The following is a 19,820-nucleotide window of genomic DNA, read 5'->3' as shown; positions in this document are numbered from 1 at the left end:
TTAGTAATGTGAGGGGGTTCACTCGCAGTTACAAGATAGACTTTGCCAACTTGTTTTTCAAATTGAAGATTTTCATTCAAAACGAACTTTGATTTTGTGTTATCCTTTTTCCTAAAATCTCTCACTCGCCCTAACCACAAGTTAGGCATATGGGAAAACCTATGAGACTAGTTATATAAGCCCAACGATGCTTCAATTAGGGTTTAATCTTGGTATTACCTTTGCTTGAGCCTCATAGAAGCAATGCCGACACAACAAGTCCAGGAAATTGAATTCCTTTCCGGCATACATCGAAAGAGCTGATAAGCAACCCCTAGTCTTCGGTTGCTTATATAGGCCGACATCATGGCATTCCATGTGATCAAGTTTCTCTGAGGCATTGTGTCGAATAGTTTGCGTGCGTTCTCGATTTCACCGTTCTCGGCACAAGCAGTTAGCATTGCAGTCCAGGAGGTGACGTTTCTGAACGGCATACCGTCAAAGACGGCCTTTGCATCAGTGAGGTTGCCACGTCTGCTATGCTTTGTTATCAGGGAGTTGAACATGAGGACCGATGTTCTGTCACTCTTCTTTTCATTGACTGTTTCATGGTTCAGTCGGAAAATGGTTGTTTTCTGGTGCTGGGTGTCAAATCTGTAGAGATGTGGGATGCCGCTGCTGTAGAGGGGAAGGTGGCGGCATCTCCAGATAAAGAAGAAGCCTGGGTTTCGCATGAGAAAGTTGGTGTGGTGGGCGCAAGAGAAGCCATGCAGTTGTTGTGAGTTTAGACCGAGCTTGTAGGTGGATCCACAAGAGAAATCCAGCAGTAGAATTTCGGGGTCATTGGTCGGGAACTGACCGGAAGCTGGAGAGGGGAGTGAGCAGCATAACGTTTACGGTTTGGGTTGGGGCACAACAGCTGGAGAACAGACGAAACTGTTCCGAATCAATTTGGCCCCATTGGCGTCTAAAGAACATGAGCGAGTCAGGGCGATTCTGTGCGAGTCAAGGGCAATACTTGTCGTGTCGGGCCAAATCAGGTTCTATTTTGCCGAAACATTTACTCATGACCAGATTTGGAGAAGATTCAAGTCCATTCAAGCAATTCCTGAGTCGGCTTCAACTGCAAATGCAAAAATATGTAAAGAATTCATACTAGATCTTAAATTGTAAATCCAAATTTCTGGATTAATAAAATACAAGTATTGCCCTTGACCCTCACAGAATCTTCTCCAAATCTGGTCTTGAGTCAATGTTTCGGCAAAATAGAACCTGATTTGGCCCGACACGGCAAGTATTGCCCTTGACCCTCACAGAATCGCCTTAACTCGCTCACGTTCTTTAGACGCCAGTGGGGACAAGTTGATCCGAAACAGTTTCGTCCGTTCCCCAGCTGTTGTGCCCCAATCCGGACCGTAAACGTTATGCTGCTCACTCCCCTCTCCAGCTTCCGGTCAGTTCCCCACCAATGACCCCGAAATTCTACTACCGGATTTCTCTTGTAGATCCACCTACAAGCTCCACCTAAACTCACTGCAACTGCATGGCTTCTCCCTCGCCCACCACACCAACTTTCTCATGCGAAACCCAGGCTTCTTCTTTATCTGGAAATGCCGCCACACCAACTTTCTCATGCGAAACCCAGGCTTCTTCTTTATCTAGAAATGCCGCCACCTTCTCCTCTACAGCAGCGGCATCTCACGTTTCTACAAATTTGACACCCAACACCAGAAAACAACCATTTCCCGACCGAACCATGAAAGAGTCAATGAAAAAAAGAGTGACAGAACATCGGTCCTCGTGTTCAACTCCCCAAACCGCCCTCCAAGGGACCTTTTTTTTTCATAAGGGGGTGGGGGGTTGAGATGGGGCTCTCGGCATGCCATGCACAAATAGTGTCTGGCGCGCTGCCATGCTGCTGCGCGCTTCCGCGTAATGCGGTGCAGTTTTTTTTATTTAAATAAAATCAAACAATATTCAATAAAATGAAATAAAAAATGTTGTTTATATAGGAAACGTAAAACATTTTTTTATGTAAAATGTGTAAAAGAATTTTTGTTAAAAATGGGCGGCGGACTCCATGTTGAGCTATTCTGGGTTCGTTTTGAATCCAGATTGGGCTTTCTTGTTGTTGAGCTTCCACCCTTGTATTCTTCTTTCCCCTCATAGGCAGCATGCATTCACACAATCGCCCCCATCAAAACTCACAACTCTCTATCTCTATCTCACTCACATTACCCTTGTTTTCAACAAGCAGCCTCCTTGCCTCCACATTGTTGAACAGCCGGCCAGCTATGTCCTGGGCTCTCTGCTTAACAAGTTGGATCTTGTCCATAGGCAGAGGGATGTTGTTGTATGAGGGCTGCATCGATGAGATGATGGGCCCAAATAAACCCCATCGACTGCTAAGGGAGGATGAGCAGACGATAGAGATGCTATTGGGTTCGTCGACTTCCTTGTTGTTTGTCTAACTTCCTTTCTCACAAAGAAGAAATGCCTAGAGTCAAAAGGCGGTATGAAAGCTAGTGTTGTAAATGTAAGTTCTTTTGGACCGTCCTGTCTCTTTCCTTCCTGCTGCCGCGAGTTCCTCACGCAGCCGCAGCCCTCTTCGTCCTCACGCAGCCGCAGGTCCTGCTGCCGGGAGTTCCTCAAGCAGCCGCAGCCGCTGCCTCTTCGTCGTCGTCGTCTCCCTCGCACATTCAGATTCATGTACCTTGCTCTTCTCTGCCCATTCGGTCTGCGCAGGTACCAGTCCCTTTCCCTTGACTCTCTTTCTCTCTCCCTCTCTCTCTCCCCTTCTCAACCCTTGCCCCCGGCCTTCTCCTACTGCAGCCAGACGGTCGCTTGTAGGGTCGACCCAGGCCGCCTTCCGTCTCTCCCTTGCTTTTGGTTTGGGTTAACGCCTGGTTTAACATTTTTGCTTTTCGTTTCATTTAATGCCACACTCTACCAAGGGTTATCAGACTTGTAGGTTGTGCTCTGCTGTTCATCAAACAAGTTGTGCGCGAGAATATGAACAAGCAGCCTCTCCCCAATTATCCCAACCCTTCTATCTCTCTCTTGCTATTTTTCGGTCTCCCTCTTCCTCTGCTGGGAAAGGAACAACAAAATAAAGTAAAGAGGAAAAAGAAGAAAGTTTCTGAGGCCACAGCAATAGGGCATTCTGGCGGCTCGGTGTCTAGGAGACGATCCCTCTCGGAGGACAAGTATCGTCATTTTGTCTGATTCCGTTCGTTGTGATTTTCTCAGTTTTTTCGTATTTGTTTCTGGGAACTTTTGGGCTTTGAACGGCTGTTGATGGTGAGTGTGTTTGTTTTCTTTCGCTTAAACGTCGATCAGCGCAGCATGAGTTTTCGTGGGGTTGGGGTTCTGAGTTTTTGGTGTTTTTGTGTGTTGTTATGCGACGGACAAGATTTGAGAGTCAGGATTTATTTTCTAAAATATTTCTGAAGAGGAAACAGTGTTCGTAAATCTATCAGTCTTCTTGTTTATGTCATTCTATTGAGTTCACAAGAGAACTTCATTGGAGTACTACGTGAATTTATTTATGTACGCTAATGGAACTGTTCGTCTTTGTTGCCCATTTGGGCGTTTCTTTTTTCTAATTTCAATTGCATAATTATATTGTCCCCATCTCATTGTTTTTGCTTTTTCTCTGGTAGAACACAAATGCGATTTGCTGTTTTAGTTGAAGCAGTTAAATGCTGTCATCAACCTTGAATGCAAGCCGAGCCACTTAACGTTTAGTTGTTTGGTTCTTGAATTTTATTCCTCCTTCATCAAACATGGTCAAATTTTTCAGGAATTTAATTTTTTGGTATGCACTGGTTAAAAATGCAAGGTTTATTTTTTTTTTGTTTTTGTTTTCTTCCACTATTTTCAAGAGAATTATTTCTATACAAAAACCTCCTGAATTTTTATTCGTGGCCATCAAACGGGCCGTCAAACAACCCAAAGATTATTCGGGAGACTTACTGAAGGGGTGCGATTCACTCCTCGAAAGTACCATGGGATGCCACCCTTGTTGTTAATTAGTATTGTTAGTTATTACTATTATTGATTTTCGAATTTAGTACATGTTATGTTAATGAACTATGCTATTTGTGTGCATATGTTTAAATAATGTGTGAGCCCCAAGTATGAAGACTTAAGCTGCAAATATTTTGATGTGTGAAGCATAAAAACTGAAAAATTTACAGCATGCAATACATACTGATTTTGCTTAAACAATGTAAATGACAGAACGCAGGCTCGGCTCACAGAGTAATACTAGGAAAGCTTTTCTTTGCTTTCTGGTTGCTGTTGTAAGAAGCTATGCATTTACTTACCTTTCTTTTTCTATCACACGTTATTAATATTATCGTTTTCAATTACAGATGTAGAAGCATGAGTGTGAGTAATGTAGAGAATGCAATGTTGTAAAACGCGTATCGTAAGCCGTATTGGTTGGGCTTTAAGATACGACGTATTGTAACGTATCGTAACCGTATCGTAATTTTTTTTTTAAAAATATTAATAAATCAGAAAAAATAAAAAAAATCAGAAAATTCATAAAAAATCAGAAAAAATTAAAAACAATAAATTCTTCATAGAAAACATATTTGAGAATTGAGATAATGGTAAGACTTATTATTGCTATAAACTTATGCGTTCATCATTCATAGACATCAAAATTGAAAATTCATAACAATATCATTCAACAAAGCATAAGCCATAAAGTGATAAAACATTCTAGTGTTCAACAACCATAGATTCATAACTCTTATGTCGTTCGATACATATAAATTATAAAATGAAAGCACTCTTGTCTTGACTCTCATTCATGATTTATCATTCATAATCTTCATCATCTTCATCTTCATCTTCATCTTCATCTTCTTCTTCTTCTTCATCTTCTTCATCAAGAATTGGAAGATCCTCACCAACATATTCAACACCAGCACCAGCAGTAGCAGACTCTCCTTCATCAACAAAGCCTTCTGTTGCTTCAGCTTCAAGGTTGAAACATTCAAGATCTTCATCATCAAATATTGTAGTTGGTTCTTCCTCAATCCATGGCTCTAGATCGTCAAAATTTTCCAAGCTGATAGGATCGAACTGAGATCTGTGCTTCCTTGCTAATGATTTTTTTAATTCTCTACGTTAAATAAGAGAAAACTTGTTAGTATATAATTTCATATAAATATATTGTACAAAACATGTAAACATTATGATTAAGCTATATACCAATATTACCTTTGTTTCAACCTCATATTATATCGAACAAAGACAATGTCATTCAACCTTTTATGTTCGAGCCTATTTGCTATAGATATGTTGGAATACACTCCAGTTCCTTTCACATCCACTAGCATTGCATGTCTGGCTAAGGACTTTGACTGCAAAACGTGCTAGGTTTGGACAATCAAACTCATACATATTCCACCACAAATCTAAACAAAAATATAACAAATCAATGCGAAAGTTTTAAAAGAATCAAATGTAACAAATGCAAAGTAAATTAAAAATTTCTATGTATTTACCTGGACGCATCATTGTCCTGGCTCGAACGGCGGCAGGTAGTCCCATGTTTCGAAAACAACTATCATATAGATCCAACTCATTGTGCACAACATCTTGTTCTGTAGAATCTTCCACTAACACGTTAATACAATCTAACAAACCATGCATGACTTCTCTGTCCTTCTTAAATGTAGGAGAAAATCTAATTGCAGGATTTAGATAGTAAGCTGCTGCATGAAGAGGTTGATGAAGCTGTCCAGTCCACTTTTTATCTATAATCTTCCATATGGGCATATATAACTTTTTCTTTTCTTTTAAGTTGTCTCAAATTGCCTCTTTTGCTTTGTCCATAGCCTCATATAAGTACCATATGGAAGGTCTATCCTCGCTGTCAGCTAACCTGAGAACTTTAATTAATAGAACACAAACCTTCAATAGCTTCACACATGATTCCCAAAATACGTTATTGAATACAATATCCACAACTAAAGAAGCATTTCTTTTATGAGCATGTGGATATGCAACCTATTCTTCACTAGCAAACATTTGCCTCAAATGAATTCTTTGTTTCACCATACTCTGCACAGTAAAAAAAATGCCATTATGCGAGGTGAACAAGTATCAGAAGTGGGAGGATGGATCAATTTCTTACAATACTATGAGAATCTTCTACCAGAAGTATAGTCGCTGCCTCACCAAGGTCCTCCTCATAACTGGTATTCTCTCTCTCTCTCGTTCGCTTGCTCTATCTATCTATCTATCTAGTCGTTGGCAAATCGTAGATTGAGTTTCTGTGCACTTTGGGGGTAGGATTGGCGGGTACTCATGATTCATGGGGTCCTCAGATCAAAGGGTTAGTAGGGACCGATGCCCCAAACAATCAAGAAGGAAGGGGCCATCCAACTTCAGTCGTGTCCATCGGTCTTGAATCCAACGGCTCCGACGGTGATGCTGGGAGCCAAGATGGTGGTTGAATGTGGGAAGATGGTGACATTGAGGTGTGCAGTTTCGATAATCGCGGAATGGGCCGCAGCTCCGTGCCCAAAGACAAGTCAGATTATACGTAAGAATCCGTCTCTCCCGATCGTTTTTGTCTTTTTTTTTATGGTTTTGAATTTATGATCTTCATTTTGGATGATAATTGCCTATTGGGAATTAAAATTGCTGGGAGTTCATTTCCTTCAATTACTTGTTATTTGATGTCTTGACTTTATGCTTTGATGCGATTCAATTCCAATTCTGACGCACTCGATTGTTTTCCTAGATTATGACAAAAAGTTTGATTCTTTGTTGCCCATGGAGTTGATTTGGTTTTATTCGTTTCCTTTTTCTTTTTCTTGAGGTTTCGTGCCTGTACATGAATGTATTGATTAATACTTAATAGGATTGCAACAGTGGACACGAGAGTATTTTTTCTCAAAAATTTAATAAATGTAACAATAACGTTTCGACTGTTTCCTTCTCCAATGGAAGTGTGCTATAAACAGATTTCAGTTTCTAACTTTCCTGATCTTTTGTCTTTTGTATTGGATAATTCATGTGCACTGAGTTAAATATATGAAACTGTATTCATAAGTTACAATGGTGCCACAGAGTCCAAGTATACTTGTATTTTATTAATGCAGAAATTTGGATTTACAGTTTAAGATCTGGTATGAATTCTTTACATATTTTTGCATTTGCAGTTGAAGTCGACTCAGGAATTGCTTGAATGGACTTGAATCTTCTCCAAATCTTGTCATGAGTCAATGTTTCGGCAAAATAGAACCTGATTTGGCCCGACACGGCACGTATTGCCCTTGACTCGCACAGAATCGCCCTGACTCGCTCACGTTCTTCAGACGCCAGTGGGGCCAAGTTGATCCAGAACAGTTTTGTTTGTTCTCCAGCTGTTGTGCCCCAACCCGGACCGTAAACGTTATGCTGCTCACTCCCCTCTCCAGCTTCCAGTTAGTTCCCGACCAATGACCCCGAAATTCTACTGCCAGATTTCTCTTGTGGATCCACCTATAAGCTCCGTCTAAACTCACTGCAACTGCATGGATTCTCTTGTGGCCACCACACCAACTTTCTCATGCGAAACCCAAGCTTCTTCTTTATCTGGAGATGCCGCCACCTTCCCCTCTACAGCAGCGGCATCCCACGTCTCTATAGATTTGACACCCAGCACCAGAAAACAACCATTTCCCGACCGAACCATGAAACAGTCAATGAAAAGAAGAGTGACAGAACATCGGTCCTCGTGTTCAACTCCCTGATAACAGAGCATAGCAGGCGTGGCAACCTCGCTGATGCAAAGGCCGTCTTTGATGGTATGCCGTTCAGAAACGTTGCCTCTTGGACTGCAATGCTCACTGCTTGTGCCGAGAACAGTGAAATTGAGAACGCACGCAAACTATTCGACACAATGCCTCAGAGAAACTTGATCGCATGGAATGCCATGATGTCGGGCTATATAAGCAACCGAAGACTGGGGGATGCTTATCAGCTCTTTCGATGTATGCCAGAAAGGAATTCAGTTTCCTGGACTGTGATGATTACTGGACTTATTCGGAATGGTATGTTTTCTGAAGCTAAGACTCTGTTTGACCGAATGCCTGGGGAGAAGAATCTGATTTCTTTGAATGCGATACTTACTGCATATGTGAATAATGGTGAGATGCAAAGTGCACGCCAACTGTTTGACGCGATGGACCAAAGAAATGTTGTCTCCTGGAGCATTATGGTATACGGCTATTCAAGCACGGGCAGGATTGTCGAAGCTCAGGAATTATTTGATGAGATGCCTGAGCGGAATGTAGTTTCTTGGACAACAATGATTGATGGCTATTTACGGAAAGGTATGTGGAAAGAAGCATTGTCTATGTTCTCAAGGATGAGAAGGCTGGCAGTGATGTTCAACTCAACTACCCTGACAGTTCTGTGCGATCTCCATGCAAATGGTGGCAACAAAAGATGGGGTATTCAGGTTCATGCTTTGGCGTTTGTCGTGGGTTTTGAGTCAGACCAAATCTTGAGGAATGCTTTAATCGTCATGTACTCAAGGAATGGAATGACGAGCCATGCGTCCAAGGTCTTTGATAGCATGAAGAACAAAAGTATAGCTGCGTGGAATTCCATGATTGCAGCGTACGGTCAACTTGGATGGCTTGATCAGGCCTACAATTTGTTCCTCAAAATGCCAAAGAGAGACCTAGTTTCTTGGACCACAATGATTCTGGGGTTCTCAAACGTCGGATATATGCGAGATGCGATTTGGCTGTTGGAGAACATGCCAGACAGAGATGTGATAGCATGGACAACAGTGATCTCTGGTTTTGTACAAAATGGCGAGTTTGAGCATGCATTTGTATGGTTCATTAGGATGCTCAGAGAAGGGCTTCAACCAAATGAAGTGACTTTTAGCTGCCTAATAAGTGCGTCCTCAGGGTTAGCACTATTTAGCCAAGGTGTGCAAGTCCATGCTTGTGCTCTGAAAAATAACTTCCAGTCAGATTATGTGGTTTCGAACTTGCTTATCTCCATGTACTCCAAATGTGGCAGCATAGCAGATGCATACAAGATTTTCCGAAGTACCAATAGTCATGATTTGGAGTCTTGGAATTCAATGATCTATGGGTTTGCTCAGCATGGTCATGGTAACAATTCACTCGAGCTATTCAAGACCATGCAAGCAGTTGGCAAGGAACCAAACCATGTTACGTTTCTTTGTCTACTCACGGCATGTGCCCATGCAGGCTTAATATGTGAAGGATGGCACTACTTTTATTTGATGTGGTCTTCATATGGAATCAAGCCTGGGCCGGACCATTATGCTTGTATGGTTGACCTTCTCGGTAGGGCTGGATTATTGGAAGAAGCATTCACCTTAATCAGCCAAATGCCATTTGAGCCTCATGCAGCTGTATGGGGAGCTTTACTTGGTGCAAGTAGAACTCATGCAAACATCAGGCTTGCAAAGGCTGCTACGCATCATCTTTTGAGATTAGAGCCTCAAAGTGCTACTGCCTACGTGGTGTTGTCAAAGATGTACTCCATGTCCGGTCGAAAGAGGGATGAGAAAAAACTTAGGATGATCAAGAGGCTGAAAGATATAAAGAAGAAGCCAGGATATAGCTGGATCGTTGTGAACTCTGAAGTTCACTTGTTCCTTGCTGGAGGTCGATCGCATCCAGAGCTCTCAAGAATAAGTTCTTTGCTAAGGAATATCTCATTGATGACGGGAGAACTTGCAGTGTGATGAGAAGGTATAATCTGGACTTCACCATCAGGCCTGATCTATTCTGCCGACTGGTTTGTATGGAGTGGCTGGTTTGAGCGAAGGAAATGAGCTTTGGCAATCTTGCCCACCAGCTTGCATCGTGCTGAAACAACTGTTTCTGAAAAAAAGACATTGAGATCATCGAGTAATCGAATGTGGATGCCCCTCCATTCCCCTGCGGCTGCCAGTTGCAAGCCCGCCGAACTTTCTTGGGCAGCCAACCAAGATTAACAAAATGTTGGCTAAAGGTCAATAGGCCATACTCTTCCAAGTTAACCACTATAAAACACTTACAAAGTTTAGGTGACACATTTGGATTTTGGGCCAGTATCTTGCTTTGCAAAGTTGGCAATAGTATCTACATTGTCCAAAATACAGAAGGACGAGTAAAATACAAAACGCGTTGCATTGTGATGATGTCGATTTGCTAACTTAAAAAATACGAAAGAGTTTGTATTACCATTTGAAGATGCTTCTACATCTTGGGCTGATGGTCGCAGATAGCTATGCACTGACGCAAGCCACCTCACATCGGCTTGGTTTTTCTTTTTTTTTTTTTTTGGTTTTTTTCCCAGCAATCTACCACTTCTTTTGTAACAGGGAAACCCAGAGCGTTAGGAAAAAAGTTTTAATGCCTGATTTCAATTTGGCAAATCCAAGGAAGAGAATTTACCAATCCATTTTACCATTCATTCACCCTTAATTTCAAGTACCAGTGTCACAAAAAACACATTCTTTTGAAAAAACTTTGAAAAATGTGATAAATTAAATTGCCATTTAAAACTTCTTAAAACGTGTTTTTTTTAAAATGTGTTTTTAAACATAAAATGAAAAAATGTGTTTTAAATGCATTTTTTGTTTTTTTTTTCATTTTTTTAGTGCCAAACAGTTTTTTTTTGTTTTGTATTTTTTATTTGTTGCAAGTCTATTTATCTTTTGATGTTTGCGTTATTACTTTCTCTCTTATTTTATTTTTTTTTATTTTTAGTTCTTTAAAATTTTTAAAAATTTACGGTACTTTTCCCTTTTTTTCAGGCTCGCTGTATTATACATGAGAAAAACCTCGTCATTTAAAACTTCGAAACATTATTTGTGACTATGCTTCCTTTCAAGAAAGATGAAGAAAAAGCAGTTGGTGGTAGCTCAGGCTACACATTGAGCAAAGCCAGTCTGGCCTGAGCCCAATAACTCTGGAAAGAGGCTGTTCAGCCAGAAAGAAAAAAACATAGAAACCCTCAGCACTGGGGGGTTCTATTGGATAGTGGCCATGAGCCCTATCCCTTCCTCTCGTAATGTGAGGGGGTTCACTCGCAGTTACAAGATGGACTTTGCTAACTTGTTTTTCAAACTAATGATTTTCATTCAAAACAAACTTTGATTTTGCGTTATCCTTTTTCCTAAAATCTCTCACTGGCCCTAACCACAAGTTAGGCATATGGGAAAACCTATGAGACTAGTTATATAAGCCCAAGGATGCTTCAATTAGGGTTTAATCTTGGTATTACCCTTGCTTGAGCCTCATAGAAGCAATGCCGGCTACTTTCTCCGCTTCTGTTCATGTCTCTCTTATTTTACTCTCTTTCTCCCTTGCTACCCTTGCTCGTCTGTTTTTGGTGCAGTCCCAGCTGCCTTTGGAGCTTCCACCGTTTGTGCCCTTTTCTGGAGACTCCGCTGGTACACCTCCTGAGGAAACGCAGAAGATTGAAGGCAACCTCCATTGCACTAACTCCAATAGTGGTATCAGAGCCAGATTGATCAATATCGTCTGAAACAAGTAAGCAAATTTCAAACTCTGAAACTTACTAGCATGCTAGAAATTGAAATAAATAGAAAGACCAAAAGAAATTTATAAAGCGTGCTAGATGATATTACTTGTAGTATGCTAGACTATATTACATGCAGTATGCTAAGATACATGATTTTTTATGAACTTTCTCAAGACACATGGTATCTTTTTTTTTTTTTTTTGCACTATAAACGTGTAGCAAAGAACCTAAAGTGCTCGAAGACTATAAAAAATCTAAAGTGCAGAAGGTGACAGGCAATAACCAACAATATGATTTAGGTGTTGGCACTCCCTTGCTCAAGTTGTTCTAGATAAAAACGGTGGCACTCAGTTTTGAATAGAGACCGTCTGCTTACTAGAATGCCATTATTTTTTTTTACTGAAGTCGGACTGGCCTCCAGACTGAAATGGCAGCTCAGACCAGCCCATTATAGGCCAAGGACGCAAATATCCGATGGGTGCCTGGCGCGATGCCTAGGATTAATCACAGCAAAACACACTGAAGCGGCGAAGATGCAAATGAAGAAGTAGTAACCCTAGACCGTGCTTGAAGCCTTCATGGATACAACCGTTTGGATACCAAAACTCTCGTGAAATATAATAGGCAAACACCAAAACCCCATTTCCATGTGTTACGTATCTCGTTACCCCAACTCCATATGGCAGCAATGATGCTAGTCAAGGGAAAATTAAACTAACCTACATCCAAATAGTGAGTACATCAAAAAAGAGAAGGGAAAAAAGTAAATCAAGGTGCAATAAATCTGTGAACCCGTTCATCTCCATTTTACAATGGTTTGTTAAGTCACATGGACACCGCTTAGTGGTGTAAACCAATGTTATAAAAGGCGTAGCGTATCGCGTATCGGTCGGGCTGACCTATACGCTGTATCGTAACGTATCGTAAACGTAGCGTAGCGTATCGTAAAATTAATTTTTTAATTTTAAAAAATATTTAAAAATCAGAAAAAATAGAGAAAATTTATTAAAAATCTGAAAAAATAAACAAAAAATAAGAAATCAAGAAAAATATGTTCAAATATAAAAAAGATCATCATACATAAGGAACATTCATGTGTGTCAACAACGCATGCAAAAATTAGAAATTAGATATTCAAAATAACATAATAAGCATCCATCACAATTTTAAACTTGAAAATTTTATAGAATCTTAAGACTTAGAGTCTTAGGACTTTGAGTTTTAGGACTTATATTACATCACAATTTTATAAGTTCAAAACATATAGTTATCAACTTATCATCTTTCATGATTTAACGATAATATTTTCCAAATCGATGAATCCTTGGTTATTTTTGATGAAAATGTGCAAAATCTCTCCCTCCTACGTCTCTTGGAGTCTTTAAATACAAGAAGAGAGAGAGGGAGGAGTGTTTAAACTTTAAAAAATAAAAAATTTTGTGTTTTAACCCGTATCGTACGATACGGGGGTGTATCGCCCGTATCGTACGATACGGCCCCCGTATCGCACGTATCGTGCGATACGTGTACGATACAGACGCGTATCGTCTTTAAACATCGTATCGTATAGGTTTTCTTGACCTATACGATACGTATCGTACGATACGCGTCCGTATCGTACGATACGGATAACATTGGTGTAAACCACTGTCTACTATTAGCAAGTGGATTGAGAAGAATATACATCAGTGCACCTAGTGGATCTAGCAATCGCTAACTGAGTATAGTCTAGCAAATTCCACTCTACAAATAGATAAATGTATGTTACAGACATATAAGAGCAGAATGCAGACAAATGAATTTCAATTTATAAATACTTGTTCCCATTTTTTTTATCTTCAATCCACTCTATATATTACATACCAAGCACTCCATATACCACCTCACTTTTTCGATTGTGTTGCAGTAGGAACAAAAGAAGAAGAAAAAAACATTATACCAGTAAAGTGTTTGTACATGAGAATGAATTTATAGTAAGTACAAACTTGTGTTCTAGCAACTTCATAAGAATGTAGTAAGGTCTTGATGGTTCCACCACGCAATCACCTTTATAGGCTGCTCGAGTTTCATCGTGCAATGATAAGGGTGTTTTAATTGCATACTGTGTCTCTTCCTTTTCTCTTCCTTTTTTTTTTGTCTTTGAAATTTTCTTTAGAATGTCTTTTGGCCTCTTACACCCATGATAAGAAAGCAGGTGACTTCCTCTTAATGCCTTGTGCAGATGGCAGTAGCCATTAACATCAATAATATGTTTCACTTATTCATTGAAGATAATGTTAACTATTGGATGGATACTCTCGCCTACACAAGGAGTTATGAGTTGACCGTTGCTGCTAGAGCCACTTTTGCCACTCATATGCATTTTACTATATTCTTCAATAATATGCAAATTTTAACCAAAGTATACACCCATGTCAACACCTGAACACGAAACTAAATGGTTGAACTAAATAATGGTGGCATATAGAAGGTCTAGGAACAGTTACAAATTGTGGCTGCTTATACCACAAAAAATACAACAGATCTGAATCCTGCCTATCATAGGCATATCTAGATATCACAATCCAACAAGAATCAAGTCTATACACAGTTTGCATGAGGTTTCCGTTCAGCTATTTTCATGCTAATCTAACAGTCCTGTACTCCTGTTCCCTAAAATGACACTGCAGTTTTTGACGTGTTTGATACTGCACTTGGGGACTCCAATCTTCGTGCAGGGGTATACTTGGATTTTGATAACCTTGTACCCGTTTTCAGTGGTTGTCCTTCACTTCTTGAATGGTTAAGACCATGTTCAACCTTGTGACGAGGTTTGGCCACAAATTGCGAGACAAGTTTTGCCAAGTTGAGTATCCCATTGTCATAGTTTAATCGTTCTCCTTTCTAAATAGTGGTCCCCCCGGGACCAGATAGACCATTCACGCTGCTTGACTCCAAAGGGCTGCACATTAGGCCATTAAGGTTCATACTAGCCATTGACTAATACATTCTCTTGATTTCTCCTTTCATCTCATCAATGTTTTCTTTGCAACTTTCCTTTTGTGTTCTCCTGAAAGTTGCTTGACATTCTTATGTCGTGTCGGTGAACCATATTAGCATAACTATAATTACCAAACATGAGTAGGTGGAGACTTGGTAGCCTTCTATGCATGTGAAGTTTCAGATCATCTTCCTGCACCTAGAGTACTAGAAGGAATTATTGCCTCAAAAGAAGCACACTGTGTCTCCAACCTAGGCTGGCCTGATCGAAAGCAACTGCCTCAAATTGTTCAACCCACAGAAACATCTGCAAGCATTTATACCAAATCCAAATGCTTTATAGAAGAAACAGTTGACATTCAGTAACCTACTTTTCCCACCACCCATAATCACAATGCTTCTTTACAGCCTTCAGCTACTTGCCCAAAAAATCAATTGACCACTTTCACTTGCATGAGTTCACAGCATCGAGAGGTTATTTGTAGTTGTTGAACTACAAAGATTCTTTCCACGTTCAAAGGAATCAGCTCAAATTGGATCAGCAGCATCTTTCAGTCCTGAGCTCCATACGGAAGAACTGCAGCAGCCACCAAGCGCCGTTCTTCATTCAATATATTGTATGTAGATGCAGCGTTTCTCTATCCAAATGGCATGGGAAAAAGAATACAAGTTGTTATTATGACATGAAAAGACCAATGTTGAAAGATGGGGCAGGAAATTTCCAAGGACAAAGAAGGCTGGAAGTCCATACCGAGTCAACAGCTTCTAATTTCATGCCAATGGACCAAACGAATTGCCGTAGTTCTGGACCAACCGGCTGAATATTTCCTCCACAGCCCAGAATCAGAATATCTAAACACATCATCAATTAAGATGCTGATCAAAGAAAAAAAGAACATGATAATATCAAGTTGTATTTAGAATAAGAATCTAATACATAAAATAGCACAGTGATGCAGCAAACATAGTAAAGAGACTACTGCAGGATACACATCATACCCAGATGTTCAATAGCCCTACCCAAATTAAACTAAATTCCAGATGCAGCCATCAAAGTAAACCATTTGCTTTTCTCTACATTGCAGGCAGGAGGAGCACTCCAAGTTTTCAGAAAAGAAAACTGCCTTTTCGTTGTGTCCAGCAGCATAGTATATAGAGCAAGATATAGTATTGGAGGAAACACGTATTTACATGTGGCAAGTAAGTACTTTAAGGAGGCATTTGGTTGGACTGCGGTGTTCCATGAATGTCTCAAAAATTGTGACACATTCCTAGAAGTTCTTGTTATAAAAGACCCCCCAAATATCACATGGGTGCTAGTGTGGGTACGGATGCCAGGTGTGGGATACGGCAATTTAAAAAAAAAAAAGGGTAAGGTTCGGCAAAGACATGTTTTATATATATATAATCAGTTATATAGTTAATTAACTGTTTAATAACTTTATTTATCTATGTTTACATTTAAGTCACTATAAACGTTTTGTGTTAGGGCTAGTTTAGTCAAGTGCACATTTAAAATGATCAGCTTTAGTCTGGATTGGTTTACCATACCATACCGAACGTGTTGTGTCAGAAAAACACCAGCACTAGGATTGACAAAGGTGCAGTAGCTGCTTAGGCACACCTATGTAAAATAACCCTAAAGGCCTATATTGTTAACTTCAATGCTTAATCGACCTACTAGTCCATTAATCGAGCTAATCAGTTAGCCAGCCAGATCAATAAATCCCCACTTGTTGTACCAGTTAGTAGGCTTTTAGGTCATTCTAACATATGGTCAGATAAGCAACATAGGTTATTAGGTAGACCAGTTAGGTCCACAATCCACATATTCATGACAGTCTGGAAGACGACAAGTAGTGGACACAAGTACTTTGACACAGATGGTTACGTTTTGGATCTGATTTAGGTCAGACTAATTTAAATATAACTTCACGATTTTCATCAAAGCCCTTGTTTATACGGGTGCATGTGTGTTTTCCCAACCGTAAAATTGTTATTTTGTACCTTCAGTACCTTCGTTATTTTATGCCTTCCTCTTATTAAGAAAACAGTTTTCCTTCTTATTAAAAGAAAGAATCCTGCAAGCAACTGCTGACCATGGAAAAGGTTGTTGCGGAGACGAGAATGACCTACATATATATTATTTTGTCACGCTATGCCATATGAACACACATGGAAGGGCACTGAACCCGTATCAACATGGCTGGATTCAGATGGGAGTACATGACATGGGTTGACCACAACAAACTCATGTTTCATTTTTTTGGATTATTTTGGTATTTCTTGTTTAATAATTTATATTTTGTTAATATAAATCATGAATATATGTGTGTTTTCTTAAAGCATTCTTGTTGCTATATACGTACCATGGTGCTATATATGTACCATGGCGTCTCCACACCCAGGTTTTTAAGAATGCTCTGCGCTAGCATCAGCACCTGCACCAGATGTGAAATGTGTAACATAACCCACATAGGTTGGGCACAAAGTGATTATAAGTCACTAATGAATCGTAATGTAACACAAAACATTGCAATTTAATTTTTAAAATTTAAAATTCACATAAAATTTCCAAAAAATAGAAAAATAAAATAGTGTGAACAAAAAAAAACAAAAAAGTCACCAAAAATTTGCGAAAAAATTAGCAAGAAAATTGCAAGATATTCAAATTTTCGGACATTTTCAAAATTGCCCGACATTTTCACTTCACTTGTCTTTCTTGCAAATATCCTGAGTTTTTTTTTTTTTTTAATCTTGTGATATTTGTGACTGTGCTTTAAATTAAAAAAAGAAGATCACTTTTTAATTGTTTTCAAGGTGTAACATATGAACACTTCATATTGTACAAACCCATGTGACACAGATACCAAGTTACATGGGTACTGTATACTAAGTCACCAGGGTGCGCCGTTTTTGAACCCGCGTTGACGCAACGCGGGTGTGGGTGCGACCCAGATTCGCACCAAACGAAGTCAAAGGTGAGTTGGGTGCGGTCAGCCGCACCCAACTAAAATAGTCCTTTCTCGACACGCACCCGACTCGCATGAAACGCAAGTCGGATGCAGTAAAAAGCGAGTCGGTCTATTTCAGTCCATTTTTTGGGTTTTTTTGGTTTTTATTTTTAACAAAGTCGATAGGGCATGACTCGAGACTTCACCCCTTGCCGCTCCTCTCTCTCTCTCTCCTGCGATCGTCTCTTCCATCGGCAGCTTCCTCTCCGTCCGATGACTGGCGTCCGCTGCTCTCTCCAATCTCTACCTCCACCAGTGGCATCAAGTTAGTTCAAGTTTGAGCTGTGCTTCAAGTGTTTATATCAGATTTTTCGGTTTTCTCCAATCGTCTGTCTCCCTCCACCATTTTCAATTATATTTTCTGCCGGAGGGATCTAACCATCTGGCTTTTTTTTTTCCCTATTTCCTCTTTCCATGTTTCATCTTCTTCGCTAACCCTCTTTCCTTGTTTCCTCTTCTTCGTCCCTCTTTGTCTGTTTCATTTGGTAATCGTCCAATCAACCATCTGTGGCAATTCATCTGATGTCTGGTTTTATTTTTTCAGACTTGGTTATTCTATTAATTATTGTATGCATCCCTTTTCACAAATAATGAGCTTCTGCTACATGAGGCCCACACACTTTGCAGCAGTATTTTTTTTTACTTTTTATTTTTTGATTCTGATATCGCGCTTCGATTTTGATTTCTCTCTGTTCTGTCTCGTCTCTCTCTGCCACAGGCAGCATAGCTGTGTATATATTCTTGGCTTATGTGAACATCTAGGCTTCTGTTTAATTCTGTAAGCCAGAGTAATGTTCATTAGCTCTTAAAATGTGTTAATGAAACCGGCACTTGCTTGATAGCTACTTTGGCTTATGTGAAGTGAGAAACATATGTGTGTTAAATTGTTAATGCAGGGTCATCATTGGTCTTCTTTTCCTGGTTTCAGTTATGCTACATTGAGAAAAATTGTCGAGCATCCTCTATGTTGTTTCTTATTTCTTTTGTTTTATATTGATGAAGTGATACCTTTACTATCTTTGATAGCCGCAACGCCGCTCTTAGGTTGTTTCTCCGCTGCTCTTAGATTGTTGTTATTAACTTATTATTTTTGTTTTACCGTGAATCAAGTTGTGTAATGTAATGTGTACTTGTGTTATTCAAGTGCATGTGCATTTGTCCATTTATGACTGAAAGTGAACTATGCAGACTATCTATTCGTAAAGTTGAACTAAATTTGTGCAACTGACCCATTAAATTTGTTATATTTGAAATTTTTCATTTTGAAGGTAAAATTATAAAAGATGGCAAACAAAAGGAAAGGAAATGTTTCAGATTCTCCTGCAGTAGGTTCTTCATCTAGTGTGAATGTGGATGATATTAATGTTTCAAAGTCTTCTACACTACCTCTGGTGCCTGGTGAAGCATACGCAACTGAAGAACAACCACTAGGAAAGAAATGAAAGCAGTCACTAAAGATGTAGGCAGTGGTGGTGGAAATGTGCATTTTGTATGTGGATACTGTGAAGTTACATTTGTAGGATCAAAACTAGAGTATATTTCTTGTTGAATTGATGATTGATAATGATATCATGATTAGCAAATTACAATTTTGATTTTGTTATTTAATAATTTTGTGGTTCATAGACAATTCTGTCATATATATTATATATTATTATTATTATTATTATATATTAATAATACTAATAAATTCTCTCACCCACCTAAATTTTTGGAGATGTGCCGCACCCTGCACCTTGGTAACATAAACTGTATATGGTCCACCCCACCTGCATCAACACAGCTTGGGTGCAGGTGCAGCTTGGCTGCCGCAAAAAAAGGCCAACTGCACCTGGTGCAGCCAGGACCTCCTGAACATTTTTTTTGAAGGCTGGATGTATACCTGATTTGCATCGACCATGTAGCCAACTCAATCAAAATCACAATCGGTCCTTTTGTCCAGAACTCAGACAACGAGTCTGATTTCACATTTTGTAATAAAAATTATAAGGATAAAAAAAATGAAAGCCTCCACATTCTCTCTCTCTCTCTCTCTCTCTGCAACCTGAATGCTGCCAGCACGTGCAGCACGCTCTTTCACTTTTATTTGATGTCTCAGGTCATGGTCGACAGAGTTCTGATATGTCTTTTTGCTTTTCATTTTTAGTGAACATGTTTACATCTACTCTATGGCTTATCTATGAGATACACTAAATCTGTCATGAAATCTGCACGTACATTTTGAGAAATAATTTGCATGGTTCAGGTGAAATTTGTTATGGAATCGGACATGGGATTTGTTGCTCAATTGAGTTATGTAGGTTAATTGCTGCATACGTT

The 19,820-nt window shown here is 39.6% G+C and overlaps 2 protein-coding genes across 3 annotated transcripts in view; both read left to right on the top strand.

Annotated features, from left to right (window-relative positions):
- Positions 1-19,820, top strand: part of LOC116260768 (uncharacterized) — a 46,413-nt gene that overhangs the window by 10,633 nt on the left and 15,960 nt on the right. The window lies entirely within an intron of this gene.
- Positions 2,522-19,122, top strand: LOC116261499 (pentatricopeptide repeat-containing protein At1g53600, mitochondrial-like). The gene is given in 6 exon segments (XM_050079618.1): positions 2,522-2,724; positions 6,069-6,197; positions 6,292-6,544; positions 7,167-7,709; positions 7,712-11,516; positions 18,770-19,122. Coding segments are annotated over 2 exon segments (2,199 nt in total). The 5' UTR covers positions 2,522-2,724; positions 6,069-6,197; positions 6,292-6,544; positions 7,167-7,520; the 3' UTR covers positions 9,722-11,516; positions 18,770-19,122.

This window comes from Nymphaea colorata, chromosome 9, assembly GCF_008831285.2.
Source record: "Nymphaea colorata isolate Beijing-Zhang1983 chromosome 9, ASM883128v2, whole genome shotgun sequence".
Classification (NCBI taxonomy): Eukaryota; Viridiplantae; Streptophyta; class Magnoliopsida; order Nymphaeales; family Nymphaeaceae; genus Nymphaea; species Nymphaea colorata.
The sequence above is the reverse complement of the archived record's forward strand: the minus strand, read 5'-3'. Positions and strand labels throughout refer to the sequence as shown.